Source organism: Entelurus aequoreus, linkage group LG06 (genome assembly GCF_033978785.1).
Source record: "Entelurus aequoreus isolate RoL-2023_Sb linkage group LG06, RoL_Eaeq_v1.1, whole genome shotgun sequence".
NCBI classification, from domain to species: Eukaryota; Metazoa; Chordata; class Actinopteri; order Syngnathiformes; family Syngnathidae; genus Entelurus; species Entelurus aequoreus.
This window is the reverse complement of record NC_084736.1, coordinates 30,952,568-30,973,508: the sequence shown is the minus strand read 5'-3', so window position 1 is coordinate 30,973,508 and position 20,941 is coordinate 30,952,568. Positions and strand designations below refer to the sequence as shown.

Sequence of the window (20,941 nt, the reverse complement as noted above, 5' to 3'; positions counted from 1 at the left end):
GGAGTGTAAAAGTGAAGTAGGTAAAGGCTCTGATTGCTTCCGAAAGCAAGTGAAAGGAAACTGCGAACCCTGTGGGATTGCACTGTAGTGGTTGCAACGTGCGCAAAAACCACAAACCAGTATCTCCACGGGGGGGGCGGGGGCTACACCTGTCAGATGACTATGTTCTGGTAAACCGCTCACGCTCTCGTCTCCATGCTGAGAACTTCATGGAGGTCACGGTGCATTAAAGCCACACACACACACACACTCACTCACTCACTCACACACACTCCGCTTCCTGGTGCACACTACTTAAACACGCCACAGACATTATTTCACGTGCATGTTGACTGACAGCGTGTGGTCAATAGCGCACAATACATTTCCAAGAAACGTGCACCAATAATTTCATCATGTGATCTATTTTCTTCACGCATCACAGAAAGTGCACTTTGACCACCTGGACTGAAGCAGATCCCACAAGTCTGAAGGACAAATACCTTTAATTTAGTTTGAGTATATAAATTTTTTCATTATTTTCAGAAAAAAAAAAGAAGATAGAAACACATATTCAATCTGAACTTTTATCAAAATGTAACGTTGTTTCCCCTCGGTCTATACATCAAGGTATTGTGTTGTTTTTGTGTAATTGTGCGTATTAGCACAACTGTTTTGAGGTGGCTAAAGACAATTAGTTTTAGGGACGGCGTGGCGAAGTTGGGAGAGTGGCCGTGCCAGCAATCTGAGGGTTACTGGTTCAATCCCCACCTTCTACCATCCTAGTCACGTCCGTTGTGTCCTTGAGCAAGACACTTCACCCTTGCTCCTGATGGGCCTGGTTAGCGCCGTGCATGGCAGCTCCCGCCATCAGTGTGTGAATGTGTGAATGTGTGTGTGTGAATGGGTGAATGTGGAAAATAGTGTCAAAGCGCTTTGAGTTCCTTAAAAAAGGTAGATAAGCGCTATACAAGTACAACCCAATTACCATATATTAAAAAACTCAAAACCAGTGAAGTTGGCAAATTGTGTAATTGGTAAATAAAAACAGAATACAATGATTTGCAAATCCTTTTCAACTTATAATCAATTGAATAGACAGCAAAGACAAGATACTTAATGTAATACTGAGAATTTTTTTTTTTGTAAATAATCATTAACTTAGAATTTAATGGCACATTGCAAAAAAAGTTGTCACAGGGGCATTTTTACCACTGTGTTACATGGCCTTTCCTTTTAACAACACTCAGTAAATGTTTGGGAACTGAAGAGACCAATTTTTGAAGCTTTTCAGGTGGAATTCTTTCCCATTCTTGCTTGATGTACAGCTTAAGTTGTTCAACAGTCTCCGTTGTGGTATTTTAGGCTTCATAATGCGCCACACATTTTCAATGGGAGACAGGTCTGGACTACAGGCAGGTCAGTCTAGTACCCGCACTCTTTTACTATGAAGCCACGTTGATGTAACACGTGGCTTGGCATTGTCTTGCTGAAATAAGCAGGGACGTCCATGATAACGTTGCTTGGATGGCAACATATGTTGCTCCAAAACCTGTATGTACCTTTCAGCATTAATGGTGCCTTCACATATGTGTAAGTTACCCATGCATTGGTCACTAATACACCCCCATACCATCACAGATGCTGGCTTTCCAACTTAGCGCCTAGAACAATTCAAATGGTTATTTTTTTCTTCAATTTGAAATGTGGACTCGTCAGACAGCAGAACACTTTCACACTTTGCATCAGTCCATCTTAGATGAGCTTGGGCCCAGCGAAGCCGGCGGCGTTTTTGGGTGTTGTTAATAAATGGCTTTCGCTTTGCATAGTAGAGTTTTAACTTGCACTTACAGGTGTAGCGACCAACTGTAGTTACTGACAGTGGTTTTCTGAAGTGTTCCTGAGCCCATGTGGTGATATCCTTTACACATTGATGTCACGTTTTGATGCATTACCGCCTGAGGGATCGAAGGTCACGGGCATTCAATGTTGGTTTTCTGCCTTGCTGCTTACGTGCAGTGATTTCTCCAGATTCTCTGAACCTTTTGATGATATTACGGACGGACCTTAGATGGTGAAATCTCTAAATTCCTTTCTATAGCTGGTTGAGAAATGTTGTTCCTAAACAATTTGCTTACACATTTGTTCACAAAGTGGTGACCCTCGCCCCATCCTTATTTGTGAATGACTGAGCATTTCATGGAAGCTGCTTTTATACCCAATCATGGCACCCACCTGTTCCCAATTAGCCTGTTCACCTGTGGAATGTTCCAAATAAGTGTTTGATGAGCATTCTTCAACTTTCTCAGTCTTTTTTGCCACTTGTGCCAGCTTTTTTGAAACATGTTGCAGGCATCAAATTCCAAATGAGCTAATATTTGCAAAAAAATAACAAAGTTTACCAGTTCGAATATTAAATATCTTGTCTTAGCAGTCTATTCAATTGAATATAAGTTGAAAAGTATTTGCAAATAATTGTATTCTGTTTTTAGTTACGATTTACACAACATGCCAACTTCACTGGTGTTGGGTTTTGTACATGTAGCAAAAGTATACAGTAGACATACAATTAAATGCATAATAATCTTAAAAATCACTAAAAATAAATACAAATCAATGTAACTTCTGACTGTTAAAGTCCTAACACTTTTAAAGGGGTCATATTATGAAAAACCATGGTTACATAACATGAAGTAATGATTCCTTGGTCAAAATGTTGCATAGATTATGTTTCACAGACCTTCTTTAGGACCATCTTATTTACGTGCCTCCACTTCGACAACATCTTCTCAACTGTCAGCCATGTTATAGATTTTAGCGCTTCCATATGAAGTCTACTAGGGGTGTCAAAAAAAAATTGATTTTCGAATCAATCCCATTCTTAATCAATTCCAAAAAATGTATTAAAAAATACATTATATGTATATATATATATATATATATATATATATATATATATATATATATATATATATATATATATATATATATATATATATATATATATATATATATATATATATATATATATATATATTATACATATTTATTTATCTATTTCTTAATCTGTGCTGTCCAACCACTCAGACAAATCATATAGTTAATGTAGATGATCAATATCTTTTAGATTTAGAAAAGAGAAGTGTTGGATACTTCTCCTGTTGCCTTATTTGTATTTGACTTTATTAAATGTTTGGGTATAATTTTATTAAACAAAACCAGTTTTGTTTTAAGTAATATAGAAATGTACTAGTAGTGTTCATCTATTTTATGGAGAATGTAGTTAATCATAGAACTGGCACCCAATGTTATTAAAAAGTATTGATTTTGAATCGAGAATCGATTCTGAATCAAATCATTAGCCCCAAGAATCAAATCGAATCATGTAGTGCTCAAAGATTCACAGCCCTAGAGTCTGACAGATATAAGTGTGAAGTACAAACCCCGTTTCCATATGAGTTGGGAAATTGTGTTAGATGTAAATATAAACGGAATACAATGATTTGCAAATCATTTTCAACCCATATTCAGTTGAATATGCTACAAAGACAACATATTTGATGTTCAAACTGATAAACATTTGTTTTTTTGCAAATAATCATTAACTTGAGAATTTGATGCCAGCAACAGGTGACAAAGAAGTTGGAAAAGGTGGCAATAAATACTGATAAAGTTGAGGAATGCTCATCAAACACTTATTTGGAACATCCCACAGGTGATCAGGAAAATTGGGAACAGGTGGGTGCCATGATTGGGTATAAAAGTAAATTCTATGAAATGCTCAGTCATTCACAAACAAGGATGGGGCGAGGGTCACCACTTTGTCAACAAATGCGTGAGCAAATTGTTGAACAGTTTAAGAAAAACCTTTCTCAACCAGCTATTGCAAGGAATTTAGGGATTTCACCATCTACGGTCCGTAATATAATCAAAGGGTTCAGAGAATCTGGAGAAATCACTGCACGTAAGCAGCTACGCCCGTGACCTTCTATCCCTCAGGCTGTACTGCATCAACAAGCGACATCAGTGTGTAAAGGATATCACCACATGGGCTCAGGAACACTTTAGAAACCCACTGTCAGTAACTACAGTTGGTCGCTACATCTGTAAGTGCAATTTAAAACTCTCCTATGCAAGGCGAAAACCGTTTATCAACAACACCCAGAAACGCTGTTGGCTTCGCTGGGCCTGAGCTCATCTAAGATGGACTGATACAAAGTAGAAAAGTGTTCTGTGGTCTGACGAGTCCACATTTCAAATTGTTTTTGGAAACTGTGGACGTCGTGTCCTCCGGACCAAAGAGGAAAAGAACCATCCGGATTGTTATAGGCGCAAAGTTGAAAAGCCAGCATCTGTGATGATATGGGGGTGGATTAGTGCCCAAGACATGGGTAACTTACACATCTGTGAAGGCGCCATTAATGCTGAAAGGTCCATACAGGTTTTGGAGCAACATATGTTGCCATCCAAGCAACGTTACCATGGACGCCCCTGCTTATTTCAGCAAGACAATGCCAAGCCACGTGTTACATCAACGTGGCTTCATAGTAAAAGAGTGCGGGTACTAGACTAGCCTGCCTGTAGTCCAGACCTGTCTCCCATTGAAAATGTGTGGCGCATTATGAAGCCTAAAATACCACAACGGAGACCCCCGGACTGTTGAACAACTTAAGCTGTACATCAAGCAAGAAAGGGAAAGAATTCCACCTGAGAAGATTAAAAAATGTGTCTCCTCAGTTCCCAAACGTTTATTGAGTGTTGTTAAAAGGAAAGGCCATGTAACACAGTGGTGAACATGCTCTTTCCCAACTACTTTGGCACGTGTTGCAGCCATGAAATTCTAAGTTAATTATTTTTTGCAAAAAAAAAATAAAGTTTATGAGTTTGAACATCAAATATCTTGTCTTTGTAGTGCATTCAATTGAATATGGGTTGAAAAAGATTTGCAAATCATTGTATTCCGTTTATATTTACATCTAACACAATTTCCCAACTCATATGGAAACGGGGTTTGTATATAAAGCGCACCGGTATATAATCCACACCCACTAAATTTTTGAAGAAAAAATATTTTCCATATTTTAGTCGCACCGCCACAGATATATACGGTGTGTAATGAGTTATTTACACAGAAATACTTTGTAAATATTTATTTACATACCTTAATTGTTTCTAAACTGTGTCTGTTACACGGCAGTAAAATGGCAGATCAAACAAAACAGAAAAGTCTTTGATGTCTTTATTCACCATTTGAGATGAATGAGATGTTCTCCATTTTTAGTAAGGTTCAAGTTGTTTATTTGGATTCTTGCTTCCTCCCTGTACTTTGTAAACACTTTGAGTTTGAACAGTTAAGGCGGACCATTTTGGTATATTGTTTGATTTATTATTTTGATTTTGCTCAATGCATTCCATAATTTAGCAAAAGCGAAGGAAAACCCATAGATTAGCCGCACCTTTGTATAAGCCGCAGGGCTCACAGGGTGGAAAAAAATAGGGTAGAAATGGTAACAGTGGAGGATGCATGTGCATGTACAAGTCAGTCTGCCCCACAACAAGAGGACAGAGGAAAAAGAAGGAACTTATTGACTTGGGTCGGCCCTAAATGGCAGACTTCAGGTAAATTCCTACCATATATGGAGTTACCTGCTGACGTCAAATCTTGGAAAAACCTCACAAATTGTGCAATTATGGTTTGTTTGGAGGAAGTATGAAGGAAGGCAAGGTAGTTTTATAAATATCTCTGCCATTTTAGGACTTAGACAGATCCCAAATACACAAAAACAGGTTAGAAATGTTGGTTTTGCATTATTGGTGGCCTTTAAAGTCTGTTGGTGCTGAACTGACAGTGTCTGTTGTGGTGGTCTCGACCAGTGGCGTTAAAACACCTCACGCCTCGCATTCACCGAAAAGGAAGGCTGCTTCTGAAACAGCAGCGCTCGCAGACGCAGGCGGCGCACACAACGACCACAAAGGTTCTCAGAAATGCTCCCCACTGACACCCACCCTACTACAAAAACAGAAGGTTAAACACCAAGAATAGGAGAGCAGAGGGCTAAATGTGACAAGGATGGAAGAGGAAGAGTCAGGAAAGGTTAGCGGGTGGCACAAAGGAAGTAACGAGGCGGGACCTAAGAATAGCTACTTGATTTGCATATTTCTGCATTGCTTATGGATTATGAACGAGGGAGAAAACAGCAACTACAATCTTATAATCATCTTCACTCATAATGGAAGTCTGTGTGTGTGTATGTATGTGGGTGTGTGTGTGTGTGTGTGTGTGTGTGTGTGTGTGTGTGTGTGTGTGTGTGTGTGTGTGTGTGTGTGTGTGTGTGTGTGTGTGTGTGTGTGTGTGTGCGTGTGTGCGTGTTGCATATTAGTGGTTTATACCGCTGCCCACAACAGAGGAGCATTTCACATGGTTTGTAGGTCAGGAGGAAAGCATGAGTTATGGCCAACTACAGGACATGTGTTGTGTTACACGTGTTAAAGTGGAACTGCACTTTTTGGGGAATTTTGTTCACAATCATTAAGAGAGACAAGAAGACAAAAGTTGTTCTTTTTTTTTTGCATTCTAACATATAACATTTGTCTCGTTCTTAGTGGCTAGCAATGCAGCTAATGTTAGCAATCAGTTCTACCTCTAAATCACTTTAAAAATGCATTCAAAAAGCGTAAAAGATAAGGTTGTGAATCCTCATTTGTCCAAAAATAGTCGTCTTTGTTTGTTACCTAATCTGCCATGATTAAAAAAACACTCGTGTTTGTTTCCGGAAGTAGGAACACACATTTGTTGCCAGGAGTCGGATGTGCGCTGCTATGGAAACAGAAATAAATGTGTAGAGGAATTAGTTCCAGCAAGGATTACAATTATCAAAATATGGTACATTTTGTACATATTACATAGTTATGAATGTATCTGTTCCTACATTATATATACACTTGCAGTGTGTATATTATACATATTACATATTGTTATGAAGGTGTATGTTACTACATTACATATATACTTGCAGTGTGTATATTGTACATATTACGGTACATATTGTTACTACATTATATATATACTTGCAGTGTGTACGGTATATAAAACGTTGATGGAGAGTTTTGAAGTTTTTTTAGAGACTTTGAAGGCGTTTTTCATCATCTTTAACATAATCTAAAAGAAAGACATGTGTTCTTGTCTCTTATAATGATTGTGAACGATAGGCAACATTCCAAAAAAGTGCAATTCCCCTTTAAGGTCTCCAACCTAAATAATGCTCTTATTAATCAAATATTTCTACATTAATTCCAGTTCCTTCTAGAGATGGGGTTATGACTCTTTGAAGGGAGCCAGATCTTTAGGAGCTGTTCCTTTGAAAGAGCCGTTGAAAAAACTGTCTCGTTATTATAGTTCTTTTTAACAAAGAAACAATCAAAGGTAGCATAAGATAAGATGTGGATCAAAACATTTTCAATTTAGACAAATATTATACTATTGGTGGGAGTTACTGTAATCTGAAATATTGTTTTTTTTATGTTAAACGTTCCTTAGGGTTGTGCCAGGTATATATATTACTATTTGTAATTTTCCGTCACATAAAAGAAATTGTAACACAAAAGCATTTTAACAATAGAAAATATACGCAAAAATGTATTAAAAATAACATGTACGGATGGATATAAAAAGAATAAATACAATGGGAATAAAAAGTAGGACATAATAAAAATGATAGTACACAATTGTACGTGTGTACGCTAAAACTACTTTACATAGCAGAAAAATTAACCAGAAAAATGAATCAAAAAAAATAAAATCAAAATAAATTAATATTATAATTATATATTCATTAAAAACAAATTCATGATAAAAACTAGTAAATGCTGCTAAGTTTCCTTTGAATTACCGTAAATTCCAGACCATAAGCCCCTACTTTTTTCCTTCTCTATTAACTCAGCAAATTAATAAACGGCGCGACTATTATATGGATTTTTCTTCGCCGACTATAATGCAAATATTACAACAACAACAACAAAAAGAAACCAGTTAAATAGTGTATTATTGTTTGTGCTATGCCACCATCTTTTGGACGAGTTCGCTCACTGCAGGTGCTGGTTCGATCTTAAAACCAGAAGTACAAGTGCCATTCTGTCTTCTAGTCGTCCATGGGGTTTCTACTCGTATGGATTCTTCATTCATCACTCCATTTAACGTTTGTAAGTTTTACAATATACAAACCCCGTTTCCATAAGAGTTGGGAAATTGTGCTAGATGTAAATATAAACGGGATACAATGATTTGCAAATAATTTTCAACCCATATTCAGTTGAATATGCTACAAAGACAACATATTTGATGTTCAAACTGATAAACATTTTTTTTTTTTGCAAATAGTCATTAACTTTAGAAATTGATGCCAGCAACACGTGACAAAGAAGTTGGGAAAGGTGGCAATAAATACTGATAAAGTTGAGGAATGCTCATCAAACACTTATTTGGAACATCCCACAGGTGTGCAGGCTAATTGGGAACAGGTGGGTGCCATGATTGGGTATAAAAAGAGCTTCCCAAAAAATGCTCAGTCATTCACAAACAAGGATGGGGCGAGGGTCACCACTTTGTCCACAACTGCGCGAGAAAATAGTCAAACAGATTAAGAACAACGTTTCTCAAAGAGCAATTGCAAGAAATTTAGGGATTTCAACATCTACGGTCCATAATATCATCAAAAGGTTCAGAGAATCTGGAGAAATCACTCCACGTAAGCGGCATGGCCGGAAACCAACATTGAATGACCGTGACCTTCGATCCCTCAGACGGCACTGTATCAAAAACCGACATCAATCTCTAAAGGATATCACCAAATGGGCTCAGGAACACTTCAGAAAACCACTGTCACTAAATACAGTTTGTCGCTACATCTGTAAGTGCAAGTTAAAGCTCTACTATGCAAAGCGAAAGCCATTTATCAACAACATTCAGAAACGCCGCCAGCTTCTCTGGGCCCGAGATCATCTAAGATGGACTCAGGCAAAGTGGAAAAGTGTTCTGTGGTCTGACGAGTCCACATTTCAAATTTTTTTTGGAAATATTCGACATCGTGTCATCTGGACCAAAGGGGAAGCGAACCATCCAGACTGTTATCGACGCAAAGTTGAAAAGCCAGCATCTGTGATGGTATGGGGTGCATTAGTGCCCAAGGCATGGGTAACTTACACCTCTGTGAAGGCACCATTAATGCTGAAAGGTACATAGAGGTTTTGGAACAACATATGCTGCCATCTAAGCGCCGTCTTTTTCATGGACGCCCCTGCTTATTTCAGCAAGACAATGCCAAGCCACATTCAGCACGTGTTACAACAGCGTGGCTTCGTAAAAAAGGAGTGCGGGTACTTTCCTGGTCCGCCTGCAGTCCAGAACTGTCTCCCATCGAAAATGTGTGGCGCATTATGAAGCGTAAAATACGACAACGGAGACCCCGGACTGTTGAACGACTGAAGCTCTACATAAAACAAGAATGGGAAAGAATTCCACCTGAGAAGCTTAAAAAATGTGTCTCCTCAGTTCCCAAACGTTTACTGAGTGTTGTTAAAAGGAAAGGCCATGTAACACAGTGGTGAACATGCTCTTTCCCAACTACTTTGGCACGTGTTGCAGCCATGAAATTCTAAGTTAATTATTTGCAAAAAAAAAATAAAGTTTATGAGTTTGAACATCAAATATCTTGTCTTTGTAGTGCATTCAATTGAATAAGGGTTGAAAAGGATTTGCAAATCACTGTATTCCGTTTATAATTACATCTAACAATTTCCAAACTTATATGGAAACAGGGTTTGTAACTAAATCAATTATTACCTACTAAACCTTCCCATGTGTGATGTCTGTCGGAGTGTTGTCATGCATATTTGTCCGTGCTATCGTAAGGTAATCACGCTAGCGTCGTTAGCCTTAGCTAGTATGCTAACACGTTTACGGGTGTCAGTGTTATTATTAACTTACAATGGCATTCTTTTTGTATTGTTTCGGTTTTGTAAATTCCCCAAAACGTTACTGTGGAGTTATTGAGTCTGTTTAGCTGATTGGAGAGCTAGCTTGCGCAGGTAGTGGGTTCATGACGATAACTTCTGTTTTGTTTGATCAGCCGTTTTACAGCCGTGTTACAGACACCGTTTGGAAATATGTAACTAAACATTTACAGAATCGTTGTGTGTAAATAACTCATTTCACAACGTAGATATCTGCGGTTTATAGACCGTACGGCTCCAAATAAATGGCTCACAAATTTGAATCGTTCTCATTGTTGATTTAAAGGAGCCGTTCAAAAGACTTGATACGTTGGCGAATGTCACATCTTTAGTTACTTCTTTGTTTAAGACTTAGCTGCGTGTATCCATGACTTCAAAAAAATGCGTAAAACTTACTGTGTTCTTGTGTGTGCTGTGATTGTCCATCTGTGGGATGAAGACAGACAGGTCTCCGTTCAGAATTACATCAGCCAGGGCGTTGACGAGGGGATGGTAGTGGATGATGAGAAACACCTGGAACATGCGGAGAAAACAAATTACAACAAGGACAACATCAGAGTGTAAATAATGTATTAGTTCACCTGCCAACATTATTGCATGGATATTTATAACATTGAAATATACTTTATTTTGTCTGTTTATTTGCCAGAATTCCATTGGTCGATACCTATGGACTTCCAGGATTCTCAATACTTAATTGATACCACGATAAAAAAAATAAACTACAAACTTTTAAATTCGCTCCTTTATTGAAGTGTTTCAAAATGTCAAGTATTTAAGATCAGTGTGCGACAACTGAATTTACACATCAGTATCAGCTGCCAAGGGGCAACAATACATTGAAAAAAGCAGTGTTCCATAACCTCCCACTACTTCAAAACAATGTGCTCATAAAAAACAACACTAACTGTTTTACATTCTAAAAAGAACAGCAGTGGTGTGTAGCCTTTAAGAATATAAAAAATAAACAGTATTGTTATTAATATTATTTTAATATGGTGGTAGCGTGACATCATCATGTCATTTGTAATTCAAAAGGCTAATAATAAGGATAAACAGACACATTTTTGTTATTAGTATCAACATTTCAGCCTTTTCTCATTACGTTGTATCTTTTTGCTGTATTTTTGCATTGTTGCTGTTTTTTGTTTTTTTATGTGCCATAAAAAAGAGGTGTGTTCAGCAAATGTCTCCCAGGCCACACTTTGCCTTCCTAGTGAAAGAAGTAAAGTGTTCAAAGTAGTATTGTCCCGAAACCAATATCTTGGTACCGGTACCAAAATGTATTTCGATACTTTTCGGTAATTTTCTAAATAATGAGGACCACAAAAAATTGCATGATTAGCTATATCCATCCATCCATTTTCTACCGCTTATTCCCTTTGGGGTCGCCACCTCATCGCAGGGCCAACACAGATAGACAGACAACATTCACACTCACATTTACACACTAGGGCCAATTTAGTGTTGCCAGTAAACCTATCCCCAGGTGCAGTCTTTGGAAGTGGGAGGAAGCCTGAGTACCCGGAGGGAACCCACGCAGTCACGGCGAGAACATGCAAACTCCACACAGAAAGATCCAGAGCCCGGGATTGAACCCAAGACTACTCAGGACCTTCGTATTGTGAGGCAGACACACTAACCCCTCTGCCACCGTGCTGCCCTGATTAGCTATAGCTATATTTTAACAAGAAATCTTACGGTACACTAAACTTATGTTTATTATTGCAAGTTTTTCCTTAAATAAAATAGTGAACATACTAGACAACTTGTCTTTTAGTAGTAAGTAGTGTTGTCCCGATACCAAAATTATTTAGATACTGGTACCGGTACCAAAATTAATTAGATACTGGTACCAAAATTATTTTGATACTTTTCGGTACTTTTCTAAATAAAGACCACAAAAAATTACATTATTGGCTTTATTTTAACAAAAAATCTTAGGGTACATTAAACATATGTTACTTATTGCAAGTTTGTTCTTAAATAAAATAGTGAACATACTAGACAACTTGTCTTTTGTTAGTAGGTAAGCAAACAAAGGCTCCTAAATAGTCTGCTGATGTATGCAGTAACATATTGTGTCGTTTATCATTCTATTATTTTGTCAACATTATTAAGGACAAGTGGTAGAAAATGAATTATTAATCTACTTGTTCATTCACTGTTAAGATCTGCTTATTTTCTCTTTTAACATGTTTTTTCTACACTTCTGTTAAAATGTAATAATCACTTATTCTTCTGTTGTTTGATACATTACATTAGTTTTGAATGATACCACAAATTTGGGTATCAATCCGATACCAAGTAGTTACAGGATCATACATTGGTCATATTCAAAGTCCTCATGTGTCCAGGGACATATTTCTTGAGTTTATAAACATAATAGGAATTTTAAAAAACCCGAAAGAAGATGTTGTGATGCCAAAAAATATCGATGTAATCATAGTAGTATCGACTAGATACGCTACTGTACTTGGTATCATTACAGTGGATGTTAGGTGTCGATCCACCACTGGCGTTTGTTTACATTTTGACACTGGTGAGCTACGGTGTGTAGTGAAGCAGGTTTAGCTATTCTCGTCCTGCAGGAATGATACTTGTAAGAAACTTACGTTATTTGTCGCCATGGAGACGAGGATTAGTGATTTAGAAGTAGCTAAAACATTGCCGACTGGAGATGGATGTTAGCTGCTAGCTAGCTAGCCATGTCTATTTTGAGGGTGTTTCAGTGTTATAACTTCACCTTTATGTTTACTTTTTAAGCCAAAATGCGTCCGTTCTCCCCTTTCTGTCTACACACTGTGTCTGCTTGTAAGTACTCCGTGTGTGTGTGCTGCCCAACATGCTCCTCTGCTCGTAAAACCAACAATGACACGACGTGACGACAACGGGGGGGGCGTGGGGGTGGTGGACCGGTACTTTTCAGAGGCGGTATAGTACAGAATATGATTCATTAGTATCGCGGTACTAAACTTGTACCGGTATACCGTACAACCCTTGTTCAAAGTGTTGCCAAACCACAGAAGAGTGTCTCTAAGCTGTGTTTTCTTAGGATTTATGGAAGCGACAAAGGTTGGTTTGCAGGCTTTTCTGTACGCTGTACTAATACCACACACTCCCTGGGCTTGTGGTGGCGGATCTACGCTTTCATGACCGTTGCATTTGATTATTGAATAAGTGCACGACGGTATACACCTCCCTTTCACTTTTATTATGTAGCTCTACTCGCTAAATATAGCGACAAAGTGGATCGTTTCTGTTACGTCTTATTCTCTGGCAGAGCAGGCGAGTATGAGGCATGTGGTGAAGCGGAGTTAAGCCCCACACAAACACTTGCATCATCATTTGTTTATGAACGAGGTATTCAGTACGGACAATATGATCTGTTAAAAGCGGCCTCAGAAACCTTGGTGTTGTGTTGGATCAGTCCAAGTCTTTGGAGGGTCACTCTCGTCAACTGACTAAAAACGTTTTTCATCACCTCAGAAATATTTCTAAAGTAAGACATTTGCTGTCAAAATTGGATCTGGAAATGATCATTCACACGTTCATTTCGTCTCGTATTGACTATTGCAATTCTCTCTTCACTCTTTTCAACAAGTCAACGCTGAAGAGACTTCAGACGGTACATAAGGCAGCTACCAGACTTCTGACCGGTGCACCCAGAACAGTCCATATCACCCCCGTTTGATGGGATGGTGGGAACCCTCAGTACATCACTGACTTGTTATGCCCCTACTCCTCCGGTCTTCAGGCCAGGGTCTTCTAAAAATCCCAAAAACTCATTTTAAAACCTGTGGAGACCTGGCATTCCAGGCTATAGCTCCCAGACTCTGGACCAATCTGCACCAGTCCCTCCGTGATCTTGACTGTGTTGACACTTTTAAGAAACATTTGAAAACTTCTCGTTTTAGTAAAGCTTTTAGTTAATGCACCTTTTCATTTATCATTTTTAATCCACTTTTTATCCTTTTTATGATGTTGCTCCTGTTGTTTTCATTGAATTGTTGTTTTACAAACCCCAAAACCAGTGAAGTTGGCACGTTGTGTAAATTATAAATAAAAACAGAATACAATGGTTTGCAAATCCTTTTCAACTTATATTCAATTGAATAGACTGCAAAGACAAGATATTTAATGTTCGAACTGAGAGACTTTATTTTTTGCAAATATTAGCTCATTTGGAATTTGATGCCTGCAACATGTTTCAAAAAAGCTGGCTAAGTGGCAAAAAAAGACTGAGAAAATTGAGGAATGCTCATCCAAACATTTATTTGGAACATCCCACAGGTGTAACGGGCTATTTGGGAACAGGTGGGTGCCATGATTGGGTATAAAAGCAGCTTCCATGAAATGCTCAGTCATTCACAAACAAGGATGGGGCGAGGGTCACCACTTTGTGAACAAATGCTTGAGCAAATTGTCGAACAGTTTAAGAATATCATTTCTCAACAAGCTATTGCAAGGAATTTAGGGATTTCACCATCTACGGTCCGTAATATCATCAAAAGGTTCAGAGAATCTGGAGAAATCACTGCACGTAAGCAGCAAGGACGAAAACCAATGTGACCTTCGATCCCTCAGGCAGTACTGCATAAAAAAGCGACATCAGTGTGTAAAGGATATCACCACATGGGCTCAGAAATATTTCAGAGAACCACTGTCAGTAACTACAGTTGGTCACTACATCTGTAAGTGCAAGTTAAAACTCTACTATGCAAAGCCAAAGCCATTTATCAACAACACCCAGAAACGCCGCCGGCTTCGCTGGGCCCGAGCTCATCAAAGATGGACTGATGCAAAGTGGAAACGTGTTCTGTGGTCTGACGAGTCCACATTTCAAATTGTTTCTGGAAACTGGACGTTGTGTCCTCCGGACGAAAGAAGAAAAGAACCATCCGGGCTGTTTTAAGCGCAAAGTTGAAAAGCCAGCATCTGTGATGGTATGGGGTTGTATTAGTGCCCAAGTCATGGGTAACTTACACATCTGTGAAGGCACCATTAATGCTGAAAGGTACATACAGGTTTTGGAGCAATATATGTTGCCATCCAAACAACATCTTTTTCATGGACGATTTCAGCAAGACAATGCCAAGCCACATTCTGCACATGTTACAATAGCGTGGCTTTGTAGTAAAAGAGTGCGGGTACAAAACTGGCCTGCCTGTAGTCCAGACCTGTCTCCATTGAAAATGTGTGGCGCATTATGAAACCTAAAATACCACAACGGAGACCCCGGACTGTTGAACAACTTAAGCTGTACATCAAGCAAGAATGGGAAAGAATTCCACCTGAAAAGCTTCAAAAATTAGTCTTTTCAGTTCCCAAACGTTTACTGAGTGTTGTTAAAAGGAAATGCCATGTAACACAGTGGTAAAAATGCCCCTGTGACAACTTTTTTGCAATGTGTTGCTGCCATTAAATTCTAAGTTAATGTTTATTTGCAAAAAAAAGTAAGTTTCTCAGTTGGAACATTAAATATCTTGTCTTTTTAGTCCACTCAATTGAATATAAGTTGAAAAGGATTTGCAAATCATTGTATTCTGTTTTTATTTACCATTTACACAACGTGCCAACTTCACTGCCTTTTGGTTTTGTACATTCTATCAGCATTTTAACTTTAGCATTGGAGCATTCACACACAATTCCTTAAGGAATAGCCTCTTCTACTTCACATTTAAATTAGATTTTTATGGAGAAATCTGCTTCACGATATGGACTTTTCGATTTGTGAAGCCTGTTCAAGAACCAATGAAGTTCGTAAATGGAGGTTCCACTGTACATGTAAGTCTTGAATGACTTTTAAACACAACCCATAGATGGCGGTGCATATGTATTATGTCTTTTAGTCATGAAATGTGTGCACACTTGTGTTGCCTACTTGAGACAGCAGGTACAGGGAAACTTGAGGGTTGATCTTTCGCTCTTCAGGCTGCAAAAAAGAAGAAAAAGGACAGAGTTGGGGTAACAGTGTCATCGAAGACTCAGTTTGAACTACTTGTCCAGAATAGCAGCTTACCGTTTCATGGCTAACCAAAGAGTAGACATAGAGCGGTAAGAAAAGGCGGTTTAGGAGGTGGTCCGTCAGAACATCATTGAGGAATTCACAGTTGATGATGAAGATGTCGTTCAGATAGTGAAGGTGGTCAAGGTGCTCTGCTACCAAGTCGCTTAACTTGCCTCGGTTTTTGTGCCTGGGAAATAGCAGGCAACAAATTCAAGTTCTTCTAGATATAACGGGTTAGCCTGACCCCTGCAGGCCATAAGTAGAACATCTGAGAAAATGGATGAAGAAAAGCTTACTCTTCGTCCGTCTGCACGCATTTGTCCAGTTCGATGACATGGCTGCCGATGAACCAGACCAAGTTGCTGAAATATGGCACCGCCGTCTTATCTCGGATGTAGTGCAGCATGTGCTGGTTGTCCACTACACAAATGAGGCGGTCACAAAGACTGATTCTTGTTTTTAACCACTTTTACATTCACACACAACGCTTGATGAGGGGGGAAAGGAACAAAGAGAGACAGATACGTGAAGAAATACAAAAAATAATCATATAAATCTATGGGAGCCTGTTTCCCGCCACAAAAAATCCTAATGGTAAGTCATAGTTATGATATAAAAGGTTGAAAATATAAGATAAGAAAGTCGAAATTATGAGATTCAGTCAAAATTATTGAATAAAAAGTTGTAATTATGGGATAAACAAGTCACAATTATAAGATAAATCAAAATTATGAGATAAAGTCATTGTTAGAGAAAAAATGGAAATTATGGGATGACAAGTCGCAATTATGAGATAAAAAGTCATTATTGTGAGATAAAAAGTCTGAATTATGAAATAAAAAGTCGGAATTATGAAAAGTTATAATTATGAGATAAAAAGTCAAAATTATGAGATAAGAGTTATAATTATGAGATAAGAAGTCATATTTGTGAGATAAAAAGTCAGAATTATGACATAAGAGTTATAATTATGAGATAAAAAGTCAGAATTATGAAATAGATTGTTGAAATTATGAGATAAAAACTCATAATCATTATTTCTTATCTCATAATTTCTGAGACTGTTGTTTCACAATTTGAACTTTTTATCTCGTACTTGTCACTTTTTATCCCATAATTTCAACATTTATGTTATAATTATGTTTTTTGTCTAATAATTTATTTTCCTTATCTCATAACTATGACTTATCTAAATTTCACTTTTTATCTTAAAATTTTAACTTTTGTCTATTAATTTTGGCTTTCTTATCTCATAATTGTGACTTATCTAAATTTAAACTTTTTATCTCATACTTGCGATTATTAAACTATAATGTTGACTTTTTAATCTATTAATTTCTACTTTCTGAGCTCATGGTTTCTACTATTTATTTAATCATTCTGATTTACCACTGGGGTATTTGTTTTTGTTTTATACTGGCGGAAACGGGCTTCCATAAAAATCAGACTCATTAAAAAATAATTAAGAAAAATTGTATTTGTTGTTAGTTGGATGCCTTTAAACATTAACATTGTTATGGTTGAAGTTTATTTTAAACATGCATAGAAAATTTCAATATGATACATCACATATGATGTATCACATCACAAGACTTCGATGGAAATACAAGAACCGAGACTCAGATTTCCCTCGCCCGGACGCGGGTCACCGGGGCCCCCCTCTGGAGCCAGGCCCAGAGTTGGGGCACGATGGCGAGCGCCTGGTGGCCGGGCCTGTCCCCATGGGGCCCGGCCAGGCACAGCCCGAAGAGGCAACGTGGTCCCCCCTCCAATAGCAGGGGCCATAGAGGTCGGGTGCAATGTGAGCTGGGTGGCAGCCGAAGGCAGGGCACTTGGCGGTCCGATCCTCGGCTACAGAAGCTAGCTCTTGGGACGTGGAACGTCACCTCGCTGGGGGGGAAGTGCTGGGGGGGAAGGAGCCTGAGCTAGTGCGCGAGGTGGAGAAGTTCCGGCTAGATACAGTATAGTCGGACTCACTTCGACGCATAGCAAGGGCTCTGGAACCAGTTCTCTCGAGAGGGTCTGGACTCTCTTCCACTCTGGCGTTGCCAGCAGTGAGAGGCAACGGGCTGGGGTGGCAATTCTTGTTGTCCCACGGCTCAGAGCCTGCATGTTGGAGTTCAACCTAGTGGACGAGAGGGTAGCTTCCCTACGCCTTCGGGTGGGGGGACGGGTCCTGACTGTTGTTTGCGCTTACGCGCCAACCAGCAGCTCAGAGTACCCACCCTTTTTGGATTCACTCGAGGGCGTACTTGAGGGTGCTCCCTTGGGTGATTCCCTCATTCTACTGGGGGACTTCAACGCTCATATTGGCAACGACAGTGAAACCTGGAGAGGCGTGATTGGGAAGAATGGCCGCCCGGATCTGAACCCGAGTGATGTTTTGTTATTGGACTTTTGTGCCCATCACGGATTGTCCATGACAAACACCATGTTCAAGCATAAGGGTGTCCATATGTGCACTTGGCACCAGGACACCCTAGGCTGCAGTTCCATGATCGACTTTGTAGTTGTGTCATCGGATTTGCGGCCTCATGTTTTGGACACTCGGGTGAAGAGAGGGGCGGAGCTTTCTACCGATCACCACCTGGTGGTGAGTTGGCTGCGATGGTGGGGGAGGATGCCGGACAGACCTGGCAGGCCCAAACGCATTGTGAGGGTTTGCTGGGAACGTCTGGCAGTCTCCTGTCAGAGAGAGTTTCAATTCCCACCTCCGGAAGAACTTTGAACATGTCACGAGGGAGGTGATGGACATTGAGTCCGAGTGGACCATGTTCCGCACCTCTACTGTCGAGGCGGCTGATTGGAACTGTGGCCGCAAGGTAGTTGGTGCCTGTCGTGGCGGTAATCCTAGAATCCGTTGGTGGACACCGGCGGTGAGGGATGCCGTCAAGCTGAAGAAGGAGTCCTATCGGGTTATTTTGGCTCATAGGACTCCTGAGGCAGCGGACAGGTACCGACAGGCCAAGCGGTGTGCGGCTTCAGCGGTCGCGGAGGCAAAAACTCGGACATGGGAGGAGTTCGAGGAAGCCATGGAAAACGACTTCCGGACGGCTGCGAAGCGATTCTGGACCACCATCCGCCGCCTCAGGAAGGGGAAGCAGTGCACTATCAACACCGTTTATGGTGAGGATGGTGTTCTGCTGACCTCGACTGCGGATGTTGTGGATCGGTGGAGGGAATACTTCGAAGACCTCCTCAATCCCACCAACACGTCTTCCTATGAGGAAGCAGTGCCTGGGGAATCTGTGGTGGGCTCTCCTATTTCTGGGGCTGAGGTTGCTGAGGTAGATAAATGCTCCTCGGTGGTAAGTACCCGGGGGTAGATGAGATCCGCCTGGAGTTCCTTAAGGCTCTGGATGCTGTGGGGCTGTCTTGGTTGACAAAACTCTGCAGCATCGCGTGGACATCGGGGGCAGTACATCTGGATTGGCAGACCAGGGTGGTGGTTCCTCTCTTTAAAAAGGGGAACCGGAGGGTGTGTTCTAACTATCGGGGGATCACACTCCTCAGCCTTCCCGGTAAGGTCTATTCAGGTGTACTGGAGAGGAGGCTACGCCGGATAGTCGAACCTCGCATTCAGGAGGAACAGTGTGGTTTTCGTCCTGGTCGTGGAACTGTGGACCAGCTTTAAACTCTCGGCAGGGTCCTTGAGGGTGCATGGGAGTTTGCCCAACCAGTCTACATGTGCTTTGTGGACTTGGAGAAGGCATTCGACCGTGTCCCTCGGGAAGTCCTGTGGGGAGTGCTCAGAGAGTATGGGGTATCGGACTGTCTGATTGTGGCGGTCCGCTCCCTGTATGATCAGTGTCAGAGCTTGGTCCGCATTGCCGGCAGTAAGTCGGACACGTTTCCAGTGAGGGTTGGACTCCGCCAAGGCTGCCCTTTGTCACCGATTCTGATCATAACTTTTATGGACAGAATTTCTCGGCGCAGTCAAGGCGTTGAGGGGATCCGGTTTGGTGGCTGCAGGATTAGGTCTCTGCTTTTTGCAAATGATGTGGTCCTGATGGCTGTATCTGGCCAGGATCTTCAGCTCTCGCTGGATCGGTTCGCAGCTGAGTGTGAAGCGACTGGGATGAGAATCAGCACCTCCATGTCAGAGTCCATGGTTCTCGTCCGGAAAAGGGTGGATTGCCATCTCCGGGTTGGGGAGGAGATCTTGCCTCAAGTGGAGGAGTTCAAGTACCTCTGAGTCTTGTTCACGAGTGAGGGAAGAGTGGATCGACAGGCGGATCGGTGCGGCGTCTTCAGTAATGCGGACGCTGTATCGATCCGTTGTGGTGAAGAAGGAGCTGATCCGTAAGGCAAAGCTCTCAATTTACCGGTCGATCTACGTTCTCATCCTCACCTATGGTCATGAGCTTTGGGTCATGACCGAAAGGACAAGATCACAGGTACAAGCGGCCGAAATGAGCTTCCTCAACCAGGTGGCAGGGCTCTCCCTTAGAGATAGGGTGAGAAGCTCTGTCATCCGGGGGGAGCTCAAAGTAAAGCCGCTGCTCCTCCACATCAAGAGGAGCCAGATGAGGTAACGGCATCTGGTCAGGATGCCACCCGAACGCCTCCCTAGGGAGGTGTTTAGGGCACGTCCGACCGGTAGGAGGCCACGGGGAAGACCCAGGACACGTTGGGAAGACTATGTCTCCCGGCTGGCCTGGGAACGCCTCGGGATCCCCCGGGAAGAGCTGCACGAAGTGGCTGGGGAGAGGGAAGTCTGGGCTTCCCTGCTTAGGCTGCTGCCCCCACAACCTGACCTCGGATAAGCGGAAGAAGATGGATGGATGGATGGACATCACATGATATTATCATTTCTCTTTACATGTCCGAAAAGGAGTAGGAAGAAGCAGAGCTTATTTAATCCTACCCCTTTTCTACATTACAGCAATTGCAGTACTAAGAGATGTTCACTTCCTGTTCCTCATTTGTACATCAATTAATTGT

General features: G+C 40.7%; 1 protein-coding gene across 3 annotated transcripts in view; it reads right to left on the bottom strand.

The window, feature by feature from the left end:
- clec16a (C-type lectin domain containing 16A) overlaps positions 1-20,941 on the bottom strand; it is a 175,921-nt gene that overhangs the window by 104,091 nt on the left and 50,889 nt on the right. For all 3 annotated transcript variants that reach the window (XM_062050505.1, XM_062050506.1, XM_062050507.1), the window contains 4 exons: positions 16,294-16,417; positions 16,010-16,184; positions 15,872-15,922; positions 10,384-10,500 (listed from right to left, as the gene is read on the bottom strand). In XM_062050505.1, the coding sequence (XP_061906489.1) occupies positions 10,384-10,500; positions 15,872-15,922; positions 16,010-16,184; positions 16,294-16,417 (467 nt within the window). The remainder of the gene's footprint in view (positions 1-10,383; positions 10,501-15,871; positions 15,923-16,009; positions 16,185-16,293; positions 16,418-20,941) is intronic.